This window comes from Octopus sinensis, linkage group LG2, assembly GCF_006345805.1.
Source record: "Octopus sinensis linkage group LG2, ASM634580v1, whole genome shotgun sequence".
Classification (NCBI taxonomy): domain Eukaryota; kingdom Metazoa; phylum Mollusca; class Cephalopoda; order Octopoda; family Octopodidae; genus Octopus; species Octopus sinensis.
Window position 1 is genome coordinate 190422277 of NC_042998.1, and position 26116 is coordinate 190448392.

General features: G+C 38.2%; 1 protein-coding gene across 3 annotated transcripts in view; it reads left to right on the plus strand.

Moving 5' to 3' along the window:
- LOC118762159 overlaps window positions 1-26116 on the plus strand; it is an 82035-nt gene that overhangs the window by 43462 nt on the left and 12457 nt on the right. For all 3 annotated transcript variants that reach the window (XM_036500591.1, XM_036500593.1, XM_036500592.1), the window contains exons 2-5: window positions 8596-9362; window positions 13836-14040; window positions 17118-17259; window positions 24679-24748. In XM_036500591.1, coding sequence (XP_036356484.1) covers window positions 8596-9362; window positions 13836-14040; window positions 17118-17259; window positions 24679-24748 — 1184 coding nt within the window. The remainder of the gene's footprint in view (window positions 1-8595; window positions 9363-13835; window positions 14041-17117; window positions 17260-24678; window positions 24749-26116) is intronic.

The window sequence follows — 26116 nt, forward strand, 5'->3', positions numbered from 1 at the left end:
GGATGACACACCATCAGCAAGCACAGGCAGAGTCCCTGATCCATCTCACAAATGCCTCTTTCATGGAGCAAATAGTGCTGTAACCAACCAGGGCAAATCTAGATCTCTGCTTCACAAACAATATGGATATTATCCATAATGTTAAAGTGATGCTGACAATAATCTCGGATCACAACATAATAGAGCTGTCTATGTATAGACCAAAATCCCCCGCAGACACACAGCCTATACGAAGCATCCACAATCTCTCCAAATTAAACTTTCATAAAGCAAATTGGAAGTTGATTGAGAAAGAGATCCTCAAACAGGATTAGCCTAAATGTCTCTCCACACCAGACATTGATATGAAACACAAACATTTCATGTCCATAATACAAGCCATATGTGACAAATATGTCCCAGTGTGCAGGGCCAGCACACACAAAAACATGATCCCTAGAGAAAGGAAGTTTCTTATGAGACGATGGACAAGGATTGTGAACTGCCTGAGCAAGCACACCAAAAGTGGTGAGAAGTCTGTATCAGTCTCATGAAAAGGAGAGAGCAGATAAAGAAGCTTGGGTAATAGAAAATATCAAGTCAAACCCTAAAGCTTTCTCTAAGTTTGCCAAAGAGACAGCCACAGTGTGCCAGAGAATAGGACCTCTCTTCCAAAAAGATGGCTCCCTCACAGGAAATCCCATGAGGATAAGTGAAATACTGAATGAACAGTTCCAAAGTGTGTTCACTACACCTCTAGGACACAGGCAAGTAAACAAACCAGAAGAATTCTTTGCCACTTTATCTGTGGCCAAAGAGGCAAAAATTGAGTACATCAACATTGAAGATGATGATATCACACTGGCCATAGATGAGATTGACACAAACTCATCTGCTGGACCTGATGGATTTCCAGCGATCCTTCACAAATCATGCAAACGAGCCCTTGCAAAACCGCTACATCTTCTTTTTCAGAGCTTTCTTGCAAGTGGTAAGCTCCCAGTCAAATTGAAAGAGGGGGTAATATGCCCTATCCATAAGGGAGGAAGCAGAGCAGATGCTAAAAATTATAGGCCTATCTCTCAGACGTCACACATCAGCAAAGTCATGGAACAAATAGTCCACAAGAAACTAATCATGTTCCTTGAAGAAAATGACTTGCTGACTGACACCCAGCATGGATTTCAACCATGTAGGAGCTGCCTAACACGGCTCCTGCAACACTATGACCTGGTGTTAAAACAGCTACTATATGGCTCAAATGTAGATGTGATATATCTCGACTTTGCAAAAGCCTTTGATAAAGTCGACCATGGTATGATCTGTCACAAACTACATGGTCTCGGCATAGGCGGAAAACTTGGAGAGTGGCTGAACAACTTCCTAAAAGATAGAAGGCAGGCAGTTGTGGTCAATGGATAACCTCCAAGGAAACACAAATAACAAGCGGTGTTCCACGGGGCACTGTCTTGGGGCCACTGCTGGTCATAGTGGCCCTTTCAGACATGCCCTCAGTTGCTAAGATGGCCACACTTGCTAGCTATGCAGATGACACAAAAGTCTCCCACACAATACAAAACCCTGCAAATATTGCATATCTGCAACGGGAGTTGGATACAATATACAGGTGGGTTGAGGACAACAACATGCAGTTTAATGCAGGTAAGTTCCAGGCCCTGTGCTACTGGCACACAAAGGTAAATGACATGCAGTCTGGATACACTGGCCCGGAAAGAGTTGTAATTCCTGAGTCAAAATCAGTGCATGACCTGGGCATTGACATGAGCAATGATGCCTCTTTCCAAGTGCATATTACTAATTTGGTGATAAAACGCAGATGGCTAACTGGATGGATTCTCTGAACTTTCAGAATAAGAGAGAAGGAGACACTGATGGACCTTTGGAAGACATACATCCTCAGCTACTTGGACTACTGCTCCCAACTTTGCTCACCACACAATATAAAGCTAACAGCAGAACTCGAAGCAATTCAACGAAGTTACACTAAGAAGATCGTCTCAATGCAACATATCAGCTTCTGGGAAAGACTAAAAGTATTAAAACTCTTCTCCCTGGAGCGAAGGCGGGGGAGATATGTCGTGATATACATCTGGAAAAGCCTGGAGGGTCTTGTCCCAAACTTTGGAATTCAAAGTTACCCCAACTGCAGAATGGGGTGCCATTGCATGGTGCCAAAGATTGCAACATCACTATCAAAATACAGGACCAGATACTGCAACAGTTTGGGTTTCAGAGGACCAAAGCGCTTCAATATCCTTCCTAAATGCCTGAGAGACCTGCATGATGTGGATGTGGGTTTCTTTAAAACTAAACTGGATCTCTTCTTGTCAGGGGTGCCAGATGAACCTATCTCTCCGCAGGAAACACAAATGTGCGCAGCGGCGTCAAACTCCCTTGTTGATCAAGTGCTATGTTTCAGAGGTGGTTTCACATACTAGTGTCGCTCATCCAATGGAGGTGCCCCTACATGGCTGCACCCCTGGGGCTGAAACATTTTTAAGGATTTAAGGATTTTATATACATACATGTATGTATATAATATATATATATATATATTATATATATATATATATATATATATATATATATATATATATGGGCTGAGGAATGAAGCCAGTATGCTCCGATGGATGTGTAATGTCAGTGTACATACTCGACAGAGCGTTAACACCTTGAGAGAAATGTTGTACCTAAGAAGCATCAGTTGGGGTGTGCAAGAGTGACGATTGCGCTGGTATGGTCATGTGGCGAGAATGGATGAAGATAGGTGTGTGAGAAAGTGCCACTCCCTAGCAGTTGAGGGAACCCGTGGAAGAGGTAGACCCAGGAAAACCTGGGACGAGGTGGTGAAGCACGACCTTCGAACTTTAGGCTTCACTGAGGAAATGACCAGCAACCGAGACCTTTGGAAATATTCTGTATGTGAGAAGACCAGGCAGGACAAGTGAGCCCAGCCCACTTATGAATGCCTTTCCTCCCTTGGACACAAAGACCTGTTGAGGCAAGCGAAGTCGATATAGAACCTCATCCGACGACAGGCACCCATGCCAACCCCCTTTGCTTGCGAAGACATGTTGGGGCAAGCGAAATCGAAACCGAATTGAACCAGCCAGGATCCCTGGTCTGGTGGTACGTAAAAAGCACTATCCGACTCGTGGCCGATGCCAGCGCCGCCTCCACTGGCTTCCGTGCCGGTGGCACGTAAAATACTCCAATCCGACCGTACGACAGGCACCCATGCCAATCCCCTTTGCTTGTGAAGACATGTTGGGGCAAGCGAAATCGAAATCGAATTGAACCAGCCAGGATCCCTGGTCTGGTGGTACGTAAAAAGCTCTATCCGACTTGTGGCCGATGCCAGCACCGCCTCGACTGGCTTCCATGCCGGTGGCACATAAAATACACCAATCCGACCGTGGCCGTTGCCAGCCTCGCCTGGCACCTGTGCAGGTGGCATGTAAAAAGCACCCACTACACTCACGGAGTGGTTGGCGTTAGGAAGGGCATCCAGCTGTAGAAACATTGCCAGATAAGACTGGAGCCTGGTGCAGCCTTCTGGCTTCCCAGATCCCCGGTTGAACCGTCCAACCCATGCTAGCATGGAGAACGGACGTTAAATAATGATGATGATGATGATGATGATATATATATATATACATGTGTATATATATGTATATATGCATATATATATATATATATATATATATATATATATATATATATATATATGCATGTGGCTGTTGCCAGCCTCAGCTGGCCCCCGTCCAGCCTTCTGGCCTCCCAGACCCCAGTTTAACCGTCTAACCCATGCTAGCAGGGAAAGCGGATGCTAAATGATGATGATGATGTATATATATGCATGTATATATATATGTATATATATGCATGTATATAATATATATATATATATATATATATATATATATGCATGTGGCTGTTGCCAGCCTCAGCTGGCCCCCGTCCAGCCTTCTGGCCTCCCAGACCCCAGTTTAACCGTCTAACCCATGCTAGCAGGGAAAGCGGATGCTAAATGATGATGATGATGTATATATATGCATGTATATATATATGTATATATATGTATATATGCATGTATATATATATATGTATATATATGCATTATATATATGTATATATGCATGTATATATATATATGTATATATATGTATATATATGTATATATATATGTATATATATGCATGTATATATATATGTATATATATGCATGTATATATATATATTATATATATATATATAATATATATATATATTATATATATGCATGTATATATATATTATATATATGCATGTATATATATATACATGCATATATATACATATATATATACATGCATATATATACATATATATATATATACATGCATATATATACATATATATATATACATGCATATATATATACATATATATATATATACATGCATATATATACATATATATATACATGCATATATATACATATATATATACATGCATATATATACATATATATATACATGCATATATATATATACATATATATATATACATATATATATATACATGCATATATATACATATATATATATAATATATATATATACATGCATATATATACATATATATAATGCATATATATACATATATATACATGCATATATATACATCATCATTATCATTTAGCATCCGCTTTCCCTGCTAGCATGCATATATATATATGCATGTATATATATATATATATATGTAATATATATATGTATATATATGCATGTATATATATATGTATATATAGCATGTATATATATATATGTATATATATGCATGTATATATATACATGCATATATATACATATATATATACATGCATATATATACATATATATATATATACATGCATATATATACATATATATATATACATGCATATATATACATATATATATATATATACATGCATATATAACATATATATATACATGCATATATATACATATATATATACATGCTATATATACATATATATATATATATACATGCATATATATACATATATATTACATGCATATATATATATACATGCATATATATACATATATATATATACATATATATATATACATGCATATATATACATATATATAATGCATATATATACATATATATATACATGCATATATATACATCATCATTATCATTTAGCATCCGCTTTCCCTGCTAGCATGCATATATATATATGCATGTATATATATATATATGTATATATATATATATGTATATATATATATGCATGTATATATATATATATGTATATATATATATGCATGTATATATATCCAACTGACTTCTTTACCACTGCAGATATAAAATTAGAGGCAACGATGATTGATTACATCAATATAAAGAAAGACGATGTAATAAAGGCTATAGCTGAAATGAACCCAAACTCAGCTACTGGCCCCGATGGATTCCCAGCAATCCTTCTAAAAGTATGTAAGAGAGTCCCAGCAAGACCATTACAGTTCCTCTTTCAGAGCTTCCTTGCAACTGGCAAACTTCCAAGAAAACAGAAGGAAGGTAAGATATGCCCTATTCATAAAGGAGGTAGCAGAGTGGAGGCCAAGAACTACAGACCTATCTCTCTGATCTCACACATCAGCAAGGTCATGGAACGAATAGTCAGAAGGAAACTAATCACCTTCCTTGAAGAAAATGACTTGTTGCCTGACACCCAACATGGTTTCCGACCAGGAAGAAGCTGCCTAACTCAGCTCCTACAACACTATGACTGGGATCTAAAACAACTGCTCAACCACTCAAATGTGGAAGTTATATATCTCGACTTTGCAAAGGCCTTTGATAAAGTTGATCAGGGAATGATATGTCAGAAACTGCGTGATCTTGGCATAGTTGGAAAATTGGGAGAATGGCTTCATGACTTTCTGAAGGATAGAAGTCAGGTGGTAGTGGTAGTAGCCAAAGGGGCCGCCTCCATTAACACGCAAATAGTGAGCGGTGTTCTGCAGGGCACTGTTTTGGGACCACTACTGTTCATAATGGCCCTCTCAGACATGCCCTCAGCCACGCAGAGAGCCACGATCACAAGTTATGCAGATGATACAAAAGTTTCACAGGTAATACAGAACCCTGAAGACACTAAGCACCTGCAATGTGAGCTGGAAAAAACATACAAGTGGGCTGAAAAGAATAGCATGCAGTTCAATGCTGAAAAGTTTCAAGCTTTATGCTATCAGCATGCAAAACTAAATGCAATACCCAATAAATACACTGGACCTGGAGGGATTGCAATCCCAGAGGCACAATCAGTGCGAGACCTGGGTATTTACATGAGTAATGATGCAACCTTTCATGTGCATGTTGCTAAATTGGCAATGAAATGTAGGCGGCTGATCAGATGGATTCTTAGAGCCTTTAGAACAAGAGACCAGGAAACCATGATGGTCCTCTGGAGGACACTTATCCTAAGCCACTTTGACAATTGCTCTCAGCTATGGTCACCATCCAGTGTCAAATTAATCACAGAACTTGAGGCGATCCAACGAAGCTACACAAAGAAGATAGCCTCTGTGCAGCATATAAGCTACTGGGAAAGTCTCAAGAGATTGACTCTATTCCTTAGTGCGTAGGCGAGAAAGATATGCCATAATATACATCTGGAAGATCCTGGAAGAACTTGTCCCAAACTTTGGCATCGAGAGTTACACAAATAGCAGAACTGGGTGCCACTGCATAGTGCCAAGGACTCCAAATTTGCCATCAAGATGGCGGACAAGATACTGTGATAACCTGGGTTTCAGAGGTCCACAGCTCTTCAATATCCTCCCAAAGGACCTGAGAGACCTGCATGGGGTGGATGTAGAGGTCTTTAAAATAAAACTGGATCTCTTCCTGTCAAGTGTCCCAGATGAACCAACTTCACAGTAGGAGGTGCAGATGAGGGCAGCTGCATCAAACTCTCTCATGCACTAAATGGCAATTGCTAAAAAGCATTTGTGAAGTAAAATCATGTAGCAACACCGAATGGCGGTGCCCCAGCATGGCCACAGCTCGTGAGCTGAAACTAGATAAAATAAAGATATATATATATATATATATATATATATATATATAGGAATAAAAATTATATATAAAGAAACAAGAACGTGAAATACACAAAGGGACGAACACAGAAAACAGATGGGTCATTCGAAGCCTTTAATCTTCAGTCAGAAACCGGATCATCATAGCAAATTTTGGCTGATTAATTCTGATATTTGCTCCAACGCGGCCAGCCCCAGGGAAAAACTAAGCTGTGAGCATTAGATCTTTTGGAAAAAGGAACGAATGTAAATGCAACAGGGATGAATATAAATACAAAAAACGAAAACAAAAAATAAAAAAAAACAAGAATGGTTAATAACAGCAGGTGTCTTATGACTTTAGACAAAATGAGACAAATATAACTTATCTAGCAGGTGTGTAGGAAAAAATTGCCTTTTCGGCAGAGGGGGAATGATGTTGAGCGGGCTGCGGTCACCAACGAAATGGCTTGTTAAGCAGCAGGTCACAAGAGGGTAGAGAGAGAGAAAGAGAGACAGAGAGAGAAGGAATTAAAGAGGGTGGAAGACAGAGGGCGCCGAGGATTGACCAGGTCACGTGAGAATAAGAGAGAGCGAGAAAGAAGGAATTAAAGAGGATGGAAGGAAGATTCATATATATACATTCATATGTATGTATACATACATCATCATCATCGTTTAATGTCCGCTTTCCATGCAAGCATGGGTTGGACGATTTGCCTGAGTACTGGTGAACCAGATGGCTGCACCAGGCTCTAATTTGATCTGGTAGAGTTTCTACAGCTGTATGCCCTTCCCAACACCAACCACTCCGTGAATGTAGTGGGTGCTTTTATGTGCCACTGGCACAGCGGCCAGTCAGGTAGTAGTGGTAATGGCCACGCTCAAATGGTGCTTTTTATATGCCACAGGAGCCAGTCCCATCCAGCGGCACTGGCTACGACCTCACTCGAATGTTTTTTCACGTGCCAGTAAGGTGACGCAGGTAATGATCACGCTCCATGCATGACCTTACTGGCACTTGTGCTGGTGGCACGTGAAAAATATATGTATATATATATATATATATAATAATAATAATAATATTTGGGAGTATGGCTCCAAACTTACAGGGAAAAATTAGATTTAGGATTAAATCGAATTTCACAGTATAAATATAAATTAAATTAGAGATAAAACCACTATTAGGCAACTCAAACAGTGATAGACATAAACCAATATTACTTATTATATTATATTTATCTTCTTTTATACTTTATAGTTAATAAAAAAAAAATTAAAAATTTAAATTTTATATTTTATATATATATTATATATTATATTAATTATATTTATATTTTTTGTTATTTATGTATTGGTTTATGTCTATCACTGTTTGAGTTGCCTAATAGTGGTTTTATCTCTAATTTAATTTATATATATATATATATATATATATATATATGTGTGTGTTGTGTGTGTTTGTTTATTATTATTTATATATATATATGTCTTAGTATATCAATCTCTTTATTTTCAGTAAAGAAAAGAAGCACAATGCCTAAACTTCTACCCTTGAAGCAGTCTGTTAGTGACCGTGTTGTTAGCCGCTTTCCAGTGAAACTTTGGAGGATCACTAATCATTGCCAGACCGGTGCTATTTCATGGGGAGCTGATGGCTGTTCTATTCGCATCAACAAGACTGATTTTGAAAGTCAGTATTTGGCTACATCTTTAAAACCATCGTCACAGGGCTCAACTGCAGTTTCAACAGAGAACATACCCCAGAAATCACCATTTCTTTTGGTGCCAATGGCCTCTAATGAATCAATATATTTCTGGTCTTTTAAAACCAAAAACTTCAGAAGCTTTATTCGTCAACTGAATATGTATGGTTTCCGCAAAATGTCACGGATATTAGCCAGTCGGAAAACAGAAAATAAAAAGGCTATATACCGAGGTGGTTACGATCCAGCAGTTGAACCTTGCAAATATACACCGGAGAAGGTAAATTCCCAAGGACAAGATAGCAATGTCTCATCTAATCTTGTCAGCTATGATAAGATGGACTATTATGATCATGTACTGAATTCTGGTCAAGAGGAAGCTACTGACAAAAGACACTTGACTTACGAGTACTACCATCCTTTATTTCAAAGAGATCACCCAGAACTTCTTTACCAAATCCAAAGACCCAGGACTAAGAAATCAAAAAGTGATACTAGTGGACGTTTGGACACTGAAAACTTATGTGCTTTAGCTAAATGTGTTATTGAGGACAGCTTACTTTCAGGTCATCCATGGGAGGTAAGGAATTCTCTTGTTTTTACTCAATTTTTTTTTGAAAATAGTTATGAATTACAATATTTAGAAATACACTCAGTTTAAGTTATTGGACTAAAATCCTGAATTCCACACTTGCTATGGTCATCATTAGCAATCCACCTTGTCCTCCTTACACCAGCCTATCTAACATGTTTGAATGGTTAGTGGTTGGAATTTTCATTCCAACAATTTGCAAATAAAAAATAAGAAATGAAAAATCATACCATCTTAGTTTGGTAAAATAGAAAATGAATTAAAACAAAGAAAATAGAAAGAAATTTATAAGAATTAATCCCTTTATTTTGTTTTGACTGATTAAAAAACACTATCTTTTGCATTACTTAAGAAAGAAACTAACATATAGGACAATATTTTAATTGATTTACATAATTAGGTTAATTGAGCTTTGTTTTTGCATAAAAAAATAAGAAAAATTTTTTTTTATTTGATATAGTTTAGGGCAGCAGATTGGTAGAATCAGTAGAGCATTGCACAAAATGTCTTGCAAGATTCCTTCTGTCTTATTACATTCTGAGATCAAATTTTGCTGAGATCAACTTTGCTTTTCATCCCTTGGGATTTTATAAAATAATAAATCAGTTAAGTTCTGGCATTGATTTACTAATTCCATCCCTCCAAAGTTGCTGGCCTTGTGCCTATATTCATAATCATTTCATCTTTGTTTTAATGGCCACTATTTCATGCTTGCATCGTCCAGACAGAGTTTATTGAGGCAGATTTTCTCAGGTCAGGTGCCCTTCCTGTTGCCAACCCTTACCTGTTTCCCAGTAGGGTAGTGTTTCCTCACAGCCAGTCATATTCTTGTAGAATGTTGGAAATGAATGACACTACTTGTATGACAGTAACACACAGACACAGACACAGACACAGACAGACAGACAGACAGACAGACAGACAGACAGACAGACAGACACACACACACAAATGTGTGTGTGTGTGTGTATCAAGACAATGAAGAATGGAGAATTACACATACAGCATATAAAAATGAGGCAAGCTTTCTTTAGGGTTCCTTTTCTAGACCCTTCCTCCTCAGGGTGGGGAAGCAGTGCTATCCCTGAAGAGGGCTGCTCCATCGTCAGAGTGGCTGCCGAACTATGCCCTTGCCCCGGTAGCCTGCAGAACGACCATCCTGCCCTGACCGCTCGAGTGCAGGTCCATGGCTTGCAGCTCCCAGCACCATCCTGCACCTGCCACCGTCACCACTCGCCCATCACCGCAGAACTTGAAAGAAGTAGAGGGGGTGGAGTTACTGGATCCTGGGCAAAAGAACTGTGGAGGCCTTGGGTTGCCCAAGCCCAGGCCCCACCTCTCGGTCCAGCCGATCTAGCCAGGAGGGTCGCAGGGCGACACATCCTAGCCACGACTGGACTGCAGTTTCACTACGAATTACATGACCCAGACATACAAAGCATTCAGAATTTGTATGAGACTATACAGCTAGTTAGTATAGAAAGTTTATTGCAGGCTATAAAAAGAACACCATATTGTAGCTATTCACTGATATTCTATAAAATTTGAGTTAAAGTGAAGTTACCTATTTTCTATAGAATGTTTTTTTTTGATACGCTCTGTTTACTATCATTATAAAATTTGTTCTAAATGAAGTTATTCAGTAGTTTTAGTTTTATTTCATCATTATGGTTGTACAATAGGGAGTTACTCATATATTAGAGACATTGTCTCTTTATATAATTAATTAAACTTAATTTTAATGATCTAAGATAATCAACAAAGGCTAAGATGATCTCAACAGATTTTGAATTCAGAACCTTGGGACAATAAAGAAGGACATTTCAAACTATCCAGTTCAATGCTCTTACCTCTGCAATGAATTATAATTGATTTAGATAAGCATTTTATTAGAACTGTTTATGATTGATTGATTGATTCCAGTTTCAGCTCATGAGCTGTGGCCATGCTGGGGCACCGCCATTTATATATATGTTTATATACAAAATAAGTGGCTTTATCTTGTGGTTCCACATGTTTTACAATTTATTCATTACTTAACACAATTACCTTACAAAATTGCTTGCTACATATTTTAAATGACAATAACACAATTTATTTAACTAAAATGGCTGGATAATGTTAACCTATTCTTGAATTATGGGCATATTATGTAATTAATTAATGAAAATTCCTGATCAAATCTAAAATCGATTGTTTTTTCTGAACAATAATGAAATGGGGAGCAGGTTCAACATAGCAAAGTCTATATAATTCTACATGATATTTTCCTTTGCCTTGTTTTTCCTTTTTATGTTGTTGTTTAGTCTCAGGTCATTCATGGTTGAGCAGATCTCTAATTAAATTGTTTCAGCTGTGGCAGCCTTATCTTTTATTTAGACAAAGTATATTTGAGTTTACTTTAGCCAATATATTCTCAATTCTTTTAGACAGTAGTTTGAGATTTGAGGGTGCCATGGCATCTATTTCTCATGAATTGTGTAACTGTGTTTAGGTTTTGTTCCACTTTCTCGTATTTGGGTGGGTATGTGAAAGTCTGCTTTACAGTTATGTTTATAGTTAAATTTTCTCTCTATATTTAATTTTGGTATTTAATATCCTGATTTGTTAATGAAAATGTTTTGCTTTCTTTTTCAAATTATTAGGTGACATGTAAAATTTCACAGATTCTTCTTGTGTTCATCAGACCTATACATTGAAAGTTATTTCACATTATGATAATAGCTCCTTATTCAGAAGAAGACTCAGTGTTAGAAATAAAGATGTTAAATTAACCTTAAAAAAGGCATTGATAGGCTAAAGATAAATATAATAATCTATCTACTACACACACTTTAAACCATAGCAGTTTACAGGTGTTGTTGTTACTAATACGTATATAGGTTTTCTTAAGAAAATATATATTGAAAGAAACCTGTTTATATATGGCTGTATTGAATGTTCACTATTCTATACTGCAAGTTGTATAGTGATGTAGATTCTAAATATTTGAATAAATACCAGAAGTAAGTATTTGTGATCAACATATAATGTATGGCATGAATGAAACAAAATATTTAGATACTAATAAAAGTTTGAACTTCAACATCAGACCTTGGGTTCTGGATTGCCTATAACCTTAACCCAATTTTGAAGTGCACTGTCTGATACACACCACGCATTTTATTTGTAATTGTTGAATAATTTCAAGAAATTTGTTAAAAATATAAAACTCAACTTTGTTTTTATAGTCTATGGTCTATGACATATTTAATTCATAGTTGAGGTGGTATCTTTCATTTGTGTTATCACTGAGTGTTAATCTGAACCTGAAAACATGATATAACATGTTCTTACATTTTACAGTATTATGAACACTGTGATATAGTGACACCGTTCTTAAATTGGAGAAAATGAACAAAGCTGTGCATTATACATGTTTTCTTATCAGCATCACCATAGTCATTATCACTGTTGTCATCACTACTGCCACCACCACCTCCTTTTACAGCTAATATAATGACCAGTGGGAGCCAGAGCTTATCTGTCTAATTGATGCAACCATGGAAACCCTCTATACATAAAATGGCTATGATGTATCAAGGTGTCATATATAGATTTAATTTTTCATTTTTTCCTTAGTTAACAGTTAATTAGGGATGAGGGATAGTATCCATGACCTTTGCAGGTCCTCCAAGACTGATGAGATCAATGCAGCTAATGTTGTCTAGACTGGACATTTGTAAGTCAATGAGATCAATGCAGCTAATATAATCTAGCTGAGATGTCTGTACGTTAGTGTCTGCACATCAATGTGGTGGAATTGTAGGGGATTGCAGTTCTGAGAAGAAGAGATTAAGCAAAGTGTAGGGTCAGGGAGGTGAGTCAGAGTAAGAATGACGAGAGGGAGAGAGAGAGATGGGTGGGTCAGGTGGACCTGGTTTGAGGGCATATGCAGCTTGCTAGTTCAGAGGATCAGACAAAACATTGCGGCAATGATAGAAATAGCAGAGATAGGAAACTGTGCATCATAAGCCACAATGTTTGTAGTATGTTGGTGAGTAAATCATTGCCAATCAGTGGAATGGCTTTTATTTAGATGTGATCAATGATGTTGGTGCGGAGTAGCAGCAATGTTCATTTCATAGTTGTAAGCAGGTTGATTTTATCTCAGGAATACCATAATTACCATAATTTGATGTTTACTGTAACTTTAAAATATGTTTTTGCTAAGCAATCGTTTATTTTCATCGTTTTTCTATTTACCTAATTTACATCCAATTTTCCATGCTATTATTATTATTATTATTATTATTGACTTGAGCTGAAGTTTTTACAGCAGGTTCCTTTCCTGATTCCTAACCACTTATCTATGAAGGAAGATTGAAACCAAACGGTATATATATTAAAAATTGTAAATTCAGTGCTTTTAACTGGCCAGTGTGGCACAATTCAATTCCTTTGATTTGTTCTCATTTATAGATACCAAGCCGGAAGCCTTTATGGCTAGAAAACAACTATAAACAGTCAAAAAACAATGAATCTGTAAATCAACAGCTGCAGAGTAAGATTAATTTGCCAAAAGGTTCTCCATTTAACTACTTGATCAATCAGAATTTACCTAAATTGACATGTGATGGGCTAAGACAGAATTCTACAAATCAGTCATTATCCTCAAATAACACAGGTAAATTGATTGTCTTTCTATTATTATTATTATTATCAGCAATGGTAGCAGTATTATCCATATTCTCATCATCATTTTTTTGTCATTAATACAGCCCAAAATAACCTGTTTCTGACTGTTCATATGTTTTATCGTTTCCTCAACAGAGCTAAATTTTTTCTTTGATTGTATTAACTTATCCTGTATTTCCTTAACAACAGTGTTGATTACTTCCTCCTCACTTATGGCACAGTTTCAAATATTGAGATAACAAGCTGAATAGAAATACAGTTCTATATTTAAGAGATGAGGAATTATGTACATTATTTACATTTACTCTTTTACTCTTTTACTTGTTCCAGTCGTTTGACTGCGGCCGTACTGGAGCACCGCCTTTAGTCGAGCAAATCGACCCCAGGACTTATTCTTTGTAAGCCTAGTACTTATTCTTTCGGTCTCTTTTGCCGAACCACTAAGTTACAGGGATGTAAACACACCAGCATCGATTGTCAATTAATGTTGGAAGGACAAACACAGACATACAAACACACACACACACACACACACACACACACACACATATATACGATGGGCTTCTTTCAGTTTCCGTCTACCAAATCCACTCACAAGGCTTTGGTTGGCCCAAGGCTATAGTAGAAGACACTTGCACAAGGTGCCACATAGTGGGACTGAACCCGGAATCATGTGGTTGGGAAGCAAGCTACTTACCACACAGCCACTAAGATTGAAAAATCTTAGAATTTTCGGTCAGCCAATCTGTGACAAAATTAGAGAAATAAATGACGATGTGATAAAATTGAATAAAATGAATAAGTGACGATAGTAAATGTGTGTTTTTAAAATATTACAGCATGGAAGATGAAACTATATTTACATAGGTAATGAAATACATAGAATAATGAAAAGAACTAATAAGGGGATTATGATCTGCGCAGAAAGAGAGTTGTTAGATGTACGAAGCTGAAAAAAAAAACAAGATTTCTTATCTGAACATCTTCTGGATTTGCATTCTTATTCTTCTTATTTATACATGTATATATATATATATATATATATAATATATATATACATGACAAACACCATCCGATCGTGGCCGTTCGCCAGCCTCATCTAGCACCTGTGTCGGTGGCACATAAAAACACCATCCGAAGACCCGGCAAGACTAGTCAGGCCATAACCCATGGCCCCTACCTGGGACGTAGTCAGTCCACCTGTGCATACCTTCCTTCTTGTGACACTTGTGAAGACCTGTTGAGGCAAGTGAAAATCAAATCAAAACAAATCAAAAAGATGAACATCAATGGAATCTGTATCTTTGTGGTACCAGTGCCGGTGGCACACACTTTGTGGTACCAGCCGGTGGCACACATGAGAACCATCCGAACGTGGCCGTAGCCAGTTCCGCATTGACCGGCCTCCGTGCTGTGGGCACGTAACAAACACCATCCGATCATGGCCGTTCGCCAGCCTCATCTGGCACCTGTGTCGGTGGCACATAAAAACACCTTCCGAAGACCGGCAAGCAGTCAGCCACCTGTGCATACCTTCCTTCCTTCTTGTGACACTTGTGAAGACCGGTTGAGGCAAGTGAAAATCAAATCAAATCAAATCAAATCAAAATAGACAAAATAGATGAACATCAATGGAATTTGTATCTGTGGTACCAGTGCCTGTGGCACACAAGAAATCCATCAGTGCCGTAGTCAGTGCGGTGGGCACATGACAAACACCATCCGATCGTGGCCGTTCGCCAGCCTCATCTAGCACCTGTGTCGGTGGCACATAAAAACACCATCCGAAGACCCGGCAAGACTAGTCAGGCCATAACCCATGGCCCCTACCTGGGACGTAGTCAGTCCACCTGTGCATACCTTCCTTCTTGTGACACTTGTGAAGACCTGTTGAGGCAAGTGAAAATCAAATCAATCAAAAAAATCAAATAGATGAACATCAATGGAATTTGTATCTTTGTGGTACCAGTGCCGGTGGCACGTGGCACATAAGAAAACCATCCGAACGTGGTCGTAGCCAGTACCGCATCGACTGGCCTCCGTGCTGTGGGCACGTAACAAGCACCATCCGATCGTGGCCGTTTGCCAGCCTCATCTGGCACCTGTGTCGGTGGCACATAAAAACACCATCCGGCGTGGCCGTCTGCCAGCCTCGTCTGGCACCTGTGTCGGTGGCACATAAAAACACCATCCGAGCGTGGCCGTCTGCCAGCCTCGTCTGGCACCTGTGTCGGTGGCACATAAAAACACCATCCGAGCGTGGCCGTCTGCCAGCCTCGTCTGGCACCTGTGTCGGTGGCACATAAAAACACCATCCGAGCGTGGCCGTTTGTCAGCCTCGTCTGGCACCTGTGTCGGTGGCACATAAAATCACCCACTACACTCTCGGAGTGGTTGGCGTTAGGAAGGGCATCCAGCTGTAGAAACACTGCCAGATCTGACTGGACTGGTGCAGCTTTCGGGCTCCCCAGACCCCAGTTGAACCGTCCAACCCATGCTAGCATGGAAAGCGGACGTTAAATGATGATGATGATGATGATGATATAAATGATACTGGTTGTTTTGAGAATAGATTTATATCTAAAACAACATTTTATAGATTTCTTGAATAAAATTTCAAACTCTGGATCAACTTCATATATTTAAGTTCTAACAGGAACAATTTTAAAATTTATGATAAAATGTTGGTTACTTTATAAAATTATCTCAGAAAATAATTAATGATAATTGAAATACATAGGTGGTATATTTCATTAAAAGTGTCACAAAATAGTTTTAATCTTAATCTTAGATTAAAAAAAAAAAGAAGCAAAAACAACAACAAATTTTCAGCCTCCTACAGAGTTGCTGAAGCATGGAATAAACTGCCTGCGTCAGTTGTTGACTGCCATGACACTGCATCCTTTAAGGCCCTCATGCTTTCCGAAATCCGCCGAAACTACACCTGATTATATATACACTTTAGATGAGTTGTAGTGCACCTGAGCACTGTACACTATTATTATTATTATAAATTAATTTAATTGATATTTATTTTGTATAATCCATATAAAACTGTTTACGCAGGTTATTTTCCCAGTGAAGCTGAGTCAGGAATGGAGCTTTCTCTGAAGATCCCGAGGTTTAGTGAACCTGGTATTCAAACTCATCCTGACTATAGTAACTGCATTCAGTTTTGTTTGTCACAGACTGAGAGTAAGAAATGCAGGTAATATAATAATTCAGTTATATTTGATTACAAATAAAAATTGTAAATGTTAACAGTTTTTCTGTACACAAGTTGTAAATTGCAATCAATATTCCAGTAATTGTTTATTGAAGATAACAGTTGAATTGTTTAAAATTAAAAGTAAATGTACTGTGTAAAATAGTTGATAAATATTTGTTTTAAAATATTGATAATTAGTCAATTTGAAAAAGAAAAATCTTTCATCATCATTGTTCGACCGAGGTCGAGACAATGGAATTTACCATGCTACGCCAGACTTCATGGTCCATCATGGCATTACGGAGGTCCTGTTGCTGGATGCCTGTATCCCTGGAGATTACATCAGGGTAGGAGAGTGTGCGCCCTCTGGTATTGCGAGTAGATGGCTTCCAGAGGAGAAGAGTAGAAATTACTTCTTTTTCAGCTCTACAACAATGTCCAGCAAACTGGACTCTCCTACCTTTCATAAGAGATGACACAAGTGGTTTCCCATATATTTGCATTTTGGTTGGATGGCGCTTCCACGAGAGATTTTGAGCTCTCATAAGGAGGCGAGTGTAGGTCCCATCCAACCACCTCTCAAGCTTCTTTGATAACGTCCAGGTTTCTGAGCCGTATAGTAGAATTGGTTCAACTGTGGCTTTGAAGATTTAGTGTATTGCTGTGGGTACTGGAACCTGATTGTAGAGAGTTTACAAGGAGAAAGGTTTAGTCAAGGATAATTTTTTTATTTCTTTATTGCCCACAAGGGGCTTAACATAGAGGGGACAAATAAAGACGGACAAAGGGATTAAAGTTGATTACATCGACCCCAGTGCATAACTGGTACTTAATTTATTTACCTCAAAAGGATGAAAGGCAAAGTCAACCTCGGCGGAATTTGAACTCAGAACGTAACAGCAAGGCGGCCAACCATATTGACATGTAGTTGACTGGCTGGACAACAAGGCCTGACCCACAAATCCTTCTTTCTAGTTATTCCATGTTTCCATCTGTCTGGGGATTACACTGAACACTTTGAGCTGTATCCCTTAATTGTCTGGGGTTCAGTGTCATAGTCTGCACACATTGCTCTCTTCCCACTCCTCAACCCATTCCTGTATATCTGCAAATGCTGTCGGTAGCTGTAGCAGGAAAGGCGGCGAGCTGGCAGAACGGCTAGTACGCCGGGCGACATTTCGTGGTATTTCGTCCACCGCTGCGTTCTGAGTTCAAATTCCGCCAAGGTCGACTTTACCTTTCATCCTTTTGGGGTTGATTAAATAAGTACCAGTTACGCACTGGGGTCGATATAATCGACTCAATCCATTTGTCTGTCCTTGTTCGTCCCCTCTGTGTTTAGCCCCTTGTGGGTAGTAAAGAAATAGGTAGCTATAGCAGGTGGCAAGTGGGTAAGGTGGACAGTCAGAGTAGGACAGTTGCTACTCCTCTGCATCTATTAGGGGACTGGTATGTGACTCAGAAATAATTTAGAACAATTGATATTCTAGCTGAGTGAGGGTGTTGATGTTGCTGCTATTTCTGTGTATATACCCTTTATGTGTATGAATCCTTAAGGAGAGGGACAGTGACTTGGGACGTTGTTATAGTCATGTTTGAAGGTTCTGATAGATGTCCGGGTGTTTGGAAGTGATTTTCATGTAGTGTCAGTGACTGAAGTGAGAAGTTTTCTCCAAAGAAAAACTCAAGCAGGTCGTTATTGATATTTTATTCTGTTGGCAAAAAGTTGTGTCTCTGGTTGCTCTGAGTATGGTGAAAGCGATGTGGTGGACAACGAAAAACCTGGCTGATGACAGTCAAGGCTGATCTGGAACCCAACCTAGGCCCCTGTATCTATGGTGTGTGCTGCTAGAATAAGGAGTGGTTGGAGCTCACGCGGTCGTTAGCCTCAAATTGCCAGGTCTGGTTGGCGTTTGTGAGAGATGCAGCATTGAGAATGAATGAAGCCAGCTCAACCCACCCTGGGTGAATGCTGTCTCAAGACAAAAGTTGGGAATGTTGTGGAGGAGATATATGTAACTCACAATATTTTTGTCTCTTGTGTGTATTGTATGTTTATGTTGTTGAGTTCAGTGTAATGGTTGGTTGTATTTGATGTTCTCTGTTGTGTTGCTGGCAAGAAGCCTGACTGGATTTGATAGATGCTACTTTAAGTCTTATAAAGTCAAGGTTCTAAATGACTGAAATAGAGTTAGAGTTCTGCATTAGTGTTTGTAGATTGGTGGGAGGGTATAATGTTATCTGCCTAAGAGGCTGGTATTCATCATCATCATCATCATTTAACGTCCGTTTTCCATGCTAGCATGGGTTGGACGGTTTAACGGGGGTCTGGTAAGCCATGTAGGCTGCACCAGGCTCTAGTCTGATTTGGCAGTGTTTCTAACGCCAACCACGATCGGTTGGTGCTTTTACGTGTCACCGACACGGACGCCAGTCAGGCAGCACTGGCATCTGCCACGTTCAGATGGTGCTTTTTACATGTCACCGGCATGGGTGTCTTAACTACAATTTCCATTTGAATTTTTATTTTGATGTTGATGTACTTGACTCAATAGGTCTCCTGAAGAACAACGGGTCACTCTATGATCCAAGGTTAGCACAGCGGGCCATCCTGCAAGGAAAAATAACAGATTCTGGAAGAAGACTACACAGCAGAAGTGTTAGGACTGCATCCTGTGGTGAAGAGGATTTGGCCTGCAAGAGTCCTGTGCCAGTGCCACGTAAAAGCGCTCATGCTGGAGGAATGTTAAAAGCACCCAGCGCATTCTGTAAAGTGTTTGGCATTAGGAAGGGCATCCAGCCATAGAAATCATGCCAAATCAGACTGGAGCTTGGGGCAGCTCTCTGACTTGTCAGCTCCAGCTAAACCATCCAACCCATGCAAACATGAAAAATTGATATTAAAGGATGAAGATGATGATGATGATGATTGATCTTGTACACTATTTAGGCTTAATGACTTGGCACATAGTTTGCTAGCAGTGTTTTGTGTTTTTCCTTATGGCCAGAAATTTTTGTGTATGTAAGTAGCAGAGAATAGATTCATGTTAATGTTGATGGCATTTACAGTGGTATTTGTTGAGGCTTTTGTTGTTGAAGTCATCAGATATTCTTTTTTGGTTTGTGATTAGTGTGATGGTTTGAATCTATGTTTTGAGAGAGGGTGGTGTATGGGTTTTTGAGGTCAAAGATTAGCCTTTCTAGAACTTTTGAGGGTGTCAAAGGAGTGTGAAGGGTCTGTATGGATATTGCTTCATTGGGGTTTTTGACAAGATTTAGAATTATAATTTTCCCAGGTTCTAGGAATTTAGCAGTATTTATAAGAGTATTTGCAGATGTCAGTAAGTGCTGCGATTCCTTCAGGCCTTGGTATTTTTGGTGTATATTTGTGATTTTGCCTGGCCCTGAGGCTTCTGAGTTTTTAAATTTCTTTATTGCTATTTGGGCGCCTGTTAGAAAGAGGCTTGGGGTTACAAGCATGGTGTAGGTGGAAGGTACATAATTTCTTTATTGTTATGTTCTTTATACAATTGCAGCGTGGAAGGTGTTTATAAGCCATTTAAGAAACACAAAAACCCTTTAGATTCACTTCAACATTTAAATTTAATTTATGCTGCATCTGTGCAGCACAAAGTTTTGTCAGTGAACAGGTCGTGGTCTCAAAGCGATGAAAATATTTTAACAAATTAAATTTAAATGTTGAAGTGAATCTAATGGCTTTTGTGTGTTTCTTAAATGGCTTGTAAACACCTTCCACGCCGCAATTGTTTTCGTTCCAGCACACGATCTTAGATCAAGTCACTTGCTATGCAAGTACATCTCCGTAATATTTTCTTTATTGTTATGTTCTTTATGTGGTTTGCAAGGGCCATGTTTTGAGAAATGTCCAATTATCTTTGTATTGCAGTGAGGATATTTTATTTGAGGGTGTTAACCTTGATATTGTGTAATATGATCAATGTTGTTTTACTGTTAGTTTTATGTGTGATTTATATTGGATACAAATACTTGCTACTTTTTTTCCTGTGGTTTATTATTTCCTAATTTAATTGTCTGATGCAGGGTTTTGGTTGTATGTGGTTTTAGCATATTTTGTTTTGAAGTTGTCTTTAGTTTTTATGAGCTTATCAATTTCTGATGCATAAATGCGGTTGTATTCTTTTTCATTGATTGTGGGATTTATTTTTTTAAATGTGTCTATAATTATTTTGTTGAATGTATGTCTTCCAGTGTTTATGTGGGAATATGCTATTGAATTTTGATAAAAATTGATCCTGTTTTTTTTTTTTTTGGAAGAATTCATCCCATTTAAAAAAAAATTTATGAAAGTGTTATTGATGTGTAAGTGTATCATGGTGATAATAGGCATATTGTCTTTGGAAAGTTGGAGAGTCCTTGCCTAGTGGTTATGGTAACTAGGAGCTTGTGTGTGGAACAGAAAGTGATCTGGGAAAGAGTTGGTGTAGTTGACTTTGTGCAGTATGTGTATATGGGTCATTTAGAATATAAGGGCTGTTCAGATACCGTCTTATTTTCTGTGCCATTTGAAAACTAGGAGGTACTGAGGGTATTGCAATCTCCCTCAATGATGATGTTTAATACTGAGGTCTGTGTGTTGTTGGTTTTTATTTCAGGCCAGCATTTCTAGTTCATTCTAGTTCGCAGGTGTCTTTGTGATATCTGTTTATTAAATACAAAATCTTATGTAGGTTACATCACAATCAACTCTGTCAGAAGAGGTTCTCTCTAGTTTAATCTGCATACAGTTTGTAATGGAAGGTGTTTTACTATTAGTTTCGGGAATGTTTTTGGAATTATTGCTATCTATGTGGTCTGATCAATAAGTATCCAGACTGTTGCCATAGTAACGAAGCTAAAGCACACAGAGTGAAGCCGCTTGGCACAGATTGATCTTGAACTCTGCTGTGCATGTATACTAAGTTTTACCATTCTAGCTCACTCCTGCTGTTTACAGCAGTGCTTGGAAGGAAGGTGTGTAGCATGCCATCATCGCATTAACCATAACAGAGAAACTGCATCAAATTTCGCCAAAAGTTTGGTGATACCTGTTCAGAGGCCTACGCAAAGTTTTCAAAAAGTTTTCATCGTTCTTGACACAATCAAGGAGATCTTGTGCAACTGAAACCTGAGTGTCTTTTTGGTCAACTGAAAGCAATTTTGGCACAAACTTGGCAGACATATGTCTCATACCCAAATCTTCAGTGATAATGGACTGAACTGAACTGTAACTAATCTGCACACCCCCTGATAACTCATGGATGGTGATCCAACAATTTCCCCTCACAGCTGCACACACATCTATCCCATCTTTTCCTAATGTGCTGAGAATCAAGATTCACATTATCTAATGCATCTCTTTATAAGATGGAAGGTGTGATTTAATGGAAGGGAGTTGGCTGTTATTTCTAGCAGGTTGAGGGATCATGTAGAGGTTTCTTGTTGGCTTGTTTACACAGTATGTGGCAGTAGTGGAGAAAAGGACTGGCTAAAATATTTATGAAATGTGTGGTAGAGGTATATATTTATATATAGTAATGGTAAGACAACAAAAGAATGAAAGAGACCTCGATATTATGTAAATAGAAGAATATATATATTACAGATATATATATATATGTGTATGTACACGCATGCACACACACACACACACACACACACACACACACTCACTCACACAAGACAAACATTTTTCCACGTGAATGCTTTTGTATAAATTACTACATCACAAAGTAAGAATGACATTTAAGTTTCAATGTAGATAGACTAACATAATTGGAATGTCTAAAAACACAATATAATGCATGCAATAGAGTTTAAATATGTTATCCATGGACTAGGTCTCCAGCACGTTGACTAGTCAACCATGGTTTCCTTCTTTTATTTACTAAGCTCACAAAACTTACTTTCAAACCACTGGAAATACAAGGTTAATCAGATTTGAATTTGATGTGTTACAATAACACAAAAAGGCATAAAGAAATTTTGTTTATCACAACATGAATATTTGAAACTAGAGTTTATTTTTGGATGCTCTGCATAGTGGAATGGAATTAATGACCTGCATATGAATAATACACGACATATTCCCACATCCAATATATGATTAAGATTTAATTGCAATATGTTGTAGAAAATCAGTATGTTCTAGAAAGAAAGCTATAGTAATGCAGATCAAAAATTGAATATAAAAAATAACAATAATAAAGATATTGAAATGTTACCTCAGAAATATTAAATTAGTTCTGATATTTTGGGCAAAATACCTCTTTCGGAAGGTGCTAAAAGAAATAAAGAAAGATAGGAAAATAGACAGTTAGATGTAGAGGGAGAGAGATTATGTGTCTGTTGAGTTGGTATACTGTCTTTTGTGTGATTTATTGAAGGACTACTTGTATGGTGGTGCGGATTGTGTTCCATAGACTATCAGTAATGTGACGCATGGTGACCATGAGTGACTATTTATATCACTTGACATTATTTTATTCTCACTGCTTGTTTATGATAAGCTTTTTCTTTTTTCAGAAGAGCTCCTATTATCTGTACATTATGATATTGTAATCAGTGGCTTTTATGCTGACTGTAATGTCCTTGTGTGGAGGCGCAATGGCCCAGTGGTTAGGGCAGCAGACTCGCGGTCATAGGATCGTGGTTTCGATTCCCAGACCGGGCGTTGTGAGTGTTTATTGAGCGAAAACACCTAAAAGCTCCACGAGGCTCTGGCAGGGGATGGTGGTGATCCCTGCTGTACTCTTTCACCACAACTTTCTCTCACTCTTACTTCCTGTTTCTGTTGTACCTGTATTTCAAGGGGCCGGCTTTGTCACTCTCTGTGTCACGCTGATTATCCCCGAGAACTACGTTAAGGGTGCACGTGTCTGTGGAGTGCTCAGCCACTTACACGTTAATTTCACGAGCAGGCTGTTCCATTGATTTGGATCAACCGGAACCCTCATCGTCGTAACCGATGGAGTGCTTCCATCCAGTGTCCTTGTTCTTGTTTGTGCATTTTCCAAGATGTTTTGCAAGATGATGCACGTGCGTGGAGGTGTTCTTTGTTTTGGTTGTGTAATGTCTGAATCATGATGCCAGATATATACTTGCACTGAAGAAACATTGAATTTTGTCTTAAAACTCCTTAACAAAAATATGACTTTTATATTATCAATGCATAGTTGAAATACCTGCAAACATTTTTAACACTTCGAAACAAAAACTATATGCATGTAGTAATATTGATTTCACTGTGAAAAACAACTTCAAATATCTACCTGCAAAAACAAAGAACAAAAACAAGATAAAACAAAACAAAAATACAAACTTTCTTTTGAATTGAATTGCTTTACATGGAAATAGTTCATTAAATTAATACAGATTTCTACTGATTTTGACCTTTTCCAGATCTGATAAAGAACCAGTGTTTGAAAATACTTTGAACAATAACGACTCTGGAACTGGATTTAACAAAGAAGTAAGATTCTATCTACTGAGAATCCTTTAAGAATAGCTGATATCTTTTCTTTTTTATCTTTTATCTTTTACTTGTTTCAGTCATTTCACTGTGGCCATGCTGGAGCACTGCCTTTAGTCGAGCAAATCGACCCCAGGACTTATTCTTTGTAAGCCTAGTACTTATTCTCTCGGTTTCTTTTTGCCGAACCGCTAAGTTACAGGGACGTAAACACACCAGCATCGGTTATCAAGCGATGTTGGTGGGGACAAACATATACACATACATATATATATATATCATCATCATCATCATCATCGTTTAACGTCCGTTCTCCATGCTAGCATGGGTTGGACGGTTCGACCGGGGATCTGGGAAGCCAGAAGGCTGCACCAGGCTCCAGTCTTATCTGGCAATGTTTCTACAGCTGGATGCCCTTCCTAACGCCAACCACTCCGTGAGTGTAGTGGGTGCTTTTTACATGTACATATATACGATGGGCTTCTTTCAGTTTCCGTTTACCAAATCCACTCACAAGGCTTTGGTCGGCCCGAGGCTATAGTAGAAGACACTTGCCCAAGGTGCCACTCAGTGGGAATGAACCCGGAATCATGTAGTTGGTAAGCAAGCTACTTACCACACAGCCACTCCTGCACCTAGTAGTATTTTCTCTGAAAGTATTTGAATGTTAAATGATGTTGGAAAGTATTAGAGTAGACATTGTCGGTGCTGATGCCACCATTCCCACCACCAATTTTTTGTGTTTGTTTTTCCAGGTTAACATGGGTTGGGTGGGATTTTCGGTGCTGTGTTTTATGGCAGGATACTCTTCTTGATGCCAGTCTTTTAGTTGCCTCTTATGACATGTGAGAATACTGTATGCCTAGTCTAAAAACCAAGGTTTTCACATTAAAATGACTATTTCAGAATGGCCGTTTTAAAGAATAATATAAGGTGACGTTGAGTAGAAAAATGGCACCATTTTAATAGAGTTGGTTTCAGGTACTTATTTTGGGACATTAGGAAATAAAAGTCAAAATTACCTAGGTTGAATTTAATGTAATAAATGTGAGTACCAATTAGTTTGAGATGTCTTGGAGGAATGAACGCAGTGGTTGAGGTATTTCAGGAGGAAGAGAATGATGCTTAATGTTGATAGTGAACAATATCTTTTGGTATAGCTTCAAGGCAGCCTCTCATGTGGTGATGCTATGATAAAATGTACCTAAGATCCTCATTAAAGTGGTTGGCAATAGGAAAGTCATCCAGCTGTAGAAACCATGCCAAACAAATAGCACACTAGGGAAATGTGATCCCCAACTAGCCTAGTGGGGCAGTAATTTCTAATATCTGACTTAGACTGTAATGGAAAGACTACACCAAATGATA